Source organism: Nestor notabilis, unplaced genomic scaffold (assembly GCF_000696875.1).
Source record: "Nestor notabilis isolate BGI_N333 unplaced genomic scaffold, ASM69687v1 scaffold26484, whole genome shotgun sequence".
NCBI classification, from domain to species: Eukaryota; Metazoa; Chordata; class Aves; order Psittaciformes; family Psittacidae; genus Nestor; species Nestor notabilis.
This window is the reverse complement of record NW_009926458.1, coordinates 1-3,845: the sequence shown is the minus strand read 5'-3', so window position 1 is coordinate 3,845 and position 3,845 is coordinate 1. Positions and strand designations below refer to the sequence as shown.

The 3,845-nt window shown below is 44.1% G+C and overlaps 1 protein-coding gene across 1 annotated transcript in view; it reads left to right on the top strand.

Moving 5' to 3' along the window:
- IBTK (inhibitor of Bruton agammaglobulinemia tyrosine kinase) overlaps positions 1 to 1,011 on the top strand; it is a gene marked incomplete at both ends in the record, with an annotated part of 34,432 nt that extends 33,421 nt beyond the window's left edge. The window contains 2 exons of the mRNA XM_010013544.1: positions 708 to 776; positions 879 to 1,011. Of these exons, the coding sequence (XP_010011846.1) occupies positions 708 to 776; positions 879 to 1,011 (202 nt within the window). The remainder of the gene's footprint in view (positions 1 to 707; positions 777 to 878) is intronic.
- Positions 1,012 to 3,845: the final 2,834 nt, after the last annotated feature.

The window sequence follows — 3,845 nt, the reverse complement described above, 5'->3', positions numbered from 1 at the left end:
GCTGAGGAGGGGTTTTTCTGACAAATATACTTGTCTCTTAAAGCATACAACATACCAAATGCAACTTCTTTTTATTGAGAGGTTAATATTTTGCAGCTGAATAAGATATCTTGCTGCTGGGAACTCTGGTATTTTAGGATTCTTTTTTTTCAGTCCCAGCTTTATGCTATTTGTATGAATGTGAGAGGTGGTTGCAGGATGTGTACAGAAAGTCTCTTAATTTCTTAGCTTACACTTGAACAAATAATTTACTAGTGTTATCACAGCAGTGGTTCTTTTACATGAAGCACTTAATTTGAGACAGGACAGTTGTTTGGGTTTTTTTCTGTCTTGAAGCCATATTCTTTTTATATTAATTACAAACATTTATAGTCAGTGATGTTAGCGCATAACTCAGTTAACTATTTTACATATTTTTTTTTCCTGGTTTTATTTTTAAAAAGCGCCTTTGTTCAAATGCTAAATGCTGTGAAATGCCAGAATTAATAGCCAAGCTGAAAAGCTGTTACTTTCTGGTAGTCGGAAATAAGCATCAGTGTCTCCTCTAGTCACTGTATCACAGTAAAGACAAATTCAGCCTTACATCCTAATGCCTTTTCTCTGGAAAAACCCTACCCATTTGTAATTGCCTATAGTAAATTTGTCCTTCACAGATGATGCAGGAGAATTGTCAGTGACTTTAACACTCCTTTCCTATGTTTTTCCAGGAGCACCACTAGAAGTAGCCCAGGCCTAGAAGACCATGTTCTGGACTCTCCACAGCTGGAGAGTCATAAGTAAGTTTGACAGTATCTTAGATTCTGGAGCTTGTTTTCTGTGTGTTGTGCTGACCTTGTTCTTGATGTTGCCTCATAATGTCATTTGTTTTTTTTTTTCAGTCCTTGGTCAGCAGCATCACCAACTAGCTCTCCTGTGATAGCACCTGTCATGTTTTCAGCTATCATAGAGGAAGAGCTCCAGCAAGAAGCTGCTCTTATTAGGAGCAGAGAAAAACCTTTGGCTTTGATCCAGGTAATGAGCTAAGTTACTGAAGCTGTGAAGTAACACAAGTTTCCAATGGCTGTTTCAGAGATCATTTTGGGGGATTAACTATTCATACGTTTGGTGTCATTGACAAAATTATATTAAATATAATTTAATAATAACCTCAAGTTGCTATTTGATAAGGTATACCTGTATTAAAGACTACAGAGTCCATGATTAATGCATTCGAAGCATCAGAGAATAGTTGAAGTTGGAAGGAACTTCTGGAAATTGTCTAATCCAAATCCCTCCCCTACTCAGAGCAGGGTCACTTAGAGCAGGTTGCTCAAAGCTGTGTCCAGGCAGCTTTTGAACATCTGCATGGATGGAGACTCCTTGGCCTCCCTTGGGAAACGTGTTTCAGTGTTTAACTGCTCTCATAGTAAAAAAGATTTTTGTATTTAAATGCAACTTTCTGTATGTCACTCTCTGCCCATTGCCTCTTCTCTTGTCACTGCGTGCCACTGAGAAGAGTGTGGTTCAGTCACCTTTATTCTCTCCCGTCAGGTACTTATACACTTTGATAAGATCTCCCTAAGCCTTCTCTTCTCTATGCTAAACAATAGCAGTGTGCACGGCATCTCCTCATATGTCAGATACTCCAAGGTTGTAATCATTTTTGTGTCCCTTCATTGGACTGTCTGTAGTGTGTCAATGTGTGTCTTGTACTGGGGAGTCCAGAAATGGGCCCAGCACTCCAAATATGTCTCACCAGTGCTGAGTAGAGGGAAAGATCACCTATCTCAATCTGCTGGCAATGCTGTCCCTCACAGAGCACAGGAGGCTGTCACTATTCTTTGCCACACAAGCACATTACTGGCTAACATGTGCACCAGGACACCAGATCCTTTTATGCTAAGCTGTACTCCAGCCTGTTGGCCCCCAGCGTGTACTGGTGCTCAGGGTTATTCTTCCCAGGTGCTGGACTTGGCATTTCCCTTTATTGAACTTCATGAGGTTTTTCATAGCCCATTTCTCCAGCATGTCTGGGTTCCTCTGGGTGGCAGCGCAGCCATCCAGCATATCAGCTACTCCTTCCAATTTTGTATTGTCTGCAACCTTGCTGAGGGTGTGATCTGTCCCATCATGCAGGTAATGAATGAAGATGTTGAACAGTGCTGGCCCTGGTCTCAGTCTTGGTGCTAGTGACTGGCCTCTACTTGGACTTTATGCCACTGATCAGAAACTTTTTGAGATCACCAGTTCAGGCAGTTTTCAGACTCATTGTCCATTTACATTGTCCATACTTAAGCTTGTTCACTTAAGCTCTTAGTCCAGACTTAAGCTCTACCACTTGCCTAGGGATCAAGATGACGGCGACTGGTAAGTAGTCACTCAGATCCTTCTTGCCCTTCTTGAAGGCAGGAATAACCTTTGCTGCCTTCCAGTCCTCAGGAGCCAACCCCTGTTGCTACAACCTTTCAAAATTTGTTTGAAAGTGGGCTTGCCAGTCATATTGGCCAGCTCTGATCTCAGGGGTCTGGGATATTGCTGAAGGCTGATCTTACTGCTAAAGGCCAAGATGAAGAAAGCTGTTGGTTCCCCAGCCTTTCCATGATCTTTCTCATTCAGCAGTGGGCCCATGCCATCTTTTTGCTGCTGTGTAAGCCTTTCTTGTTTGTTGCCATTCATGTCTCTTGCTAGATGCAACACAAGGTGGTCTTTGACTTTCCTAATTCTGTTTTTGTGTGCTCAGACAGTGTTTCTGTTCCTTCTGTGTCAACTTTCTCTGATTCCACCTCTTGTATGTTTCATTTGAGTTTTGCCAGGAGCAATTTTTTGGTCTATGCAGGCCTCCTGCCAGTGCTGCTTGGCTTCCTGCTCACTGGCATGGACCATTCTTGAGCTTGGAGGAAGTGATCCTTAAAATCAACCAGCTGTCCTGGACCCCTCTTTTTTCCAGGGCCATGTCCCATGAATTTTTTTCCAAGCAGATCCCTGAACAGATCATAGTCTTCTGTTCTGAAGTTCCAGGATGTTATCCACCTATTTGTTTTGTTCCCATCTCTTAAAATCCTGACTCCACCATCTTGTGGTCACTGCAGCCAAGGCTGCCCTTGATCTTCTCATCCCTGACCTGTCCTTCTTTGTAAGTATGAGATCATGAGATCTGTCAGAGTGTCTCCCTTCATCAGCTCTTTGTTCATCTGTGCTAGGAATTTTTCACCAATGCAAACCTTCTGGACTGCTTGTGCCCTGTTGTGTTGCTGGGTTGTTGTCCTGGGTTCAGCTACAGCAGTCATTTTTTTTCTCCTTCTTAGTAGCTGGTGCAGTGCTGTGTTTTTGACTTTCAGTCTGGGAACAACGCTGATAACACCGATGTTTTTAGTTGTTGCTCAGTAATGTTGACTCTGACCAAGGACTTTCTCAGTCTCATGCTCTGCCAGGGAGGAGGGGAAGCCGGGAGGAAGCAGAGACAGGACACCTGACCCAAACTGGCCAAAGGGGTATTCCATACCACAGCACGTCATGCCCAGTGTATAAACTGGGGGGAGTTACCCGGAAGGCCCAGAACGCTGCTCGGGTCGGGCTGGGTATCGGTCAGCGAGTGGTGAGCGGTTGTGTCCTCTCCCCTTGTTATTTCCCTTATCATTATTATTGGTAGCAGTAGTGATTTGTATTATACCTTAGTTACTGGAGTGCTGTTATCTCAGCCCGTGGGAGTTACATTCCTCCGATTCTCCTCCCCATCCCTCTGGGAGTGGGGGGAGGGAGTGAGTGGCTGCGTGGTTCTGTGTTGCCGGCTGGGCTTGAACCATGACAGTTTCTTTTGGCTCCCCGTGTGGGGCTTAAAGGGTTGAGATAACGACAGATCTGACCAG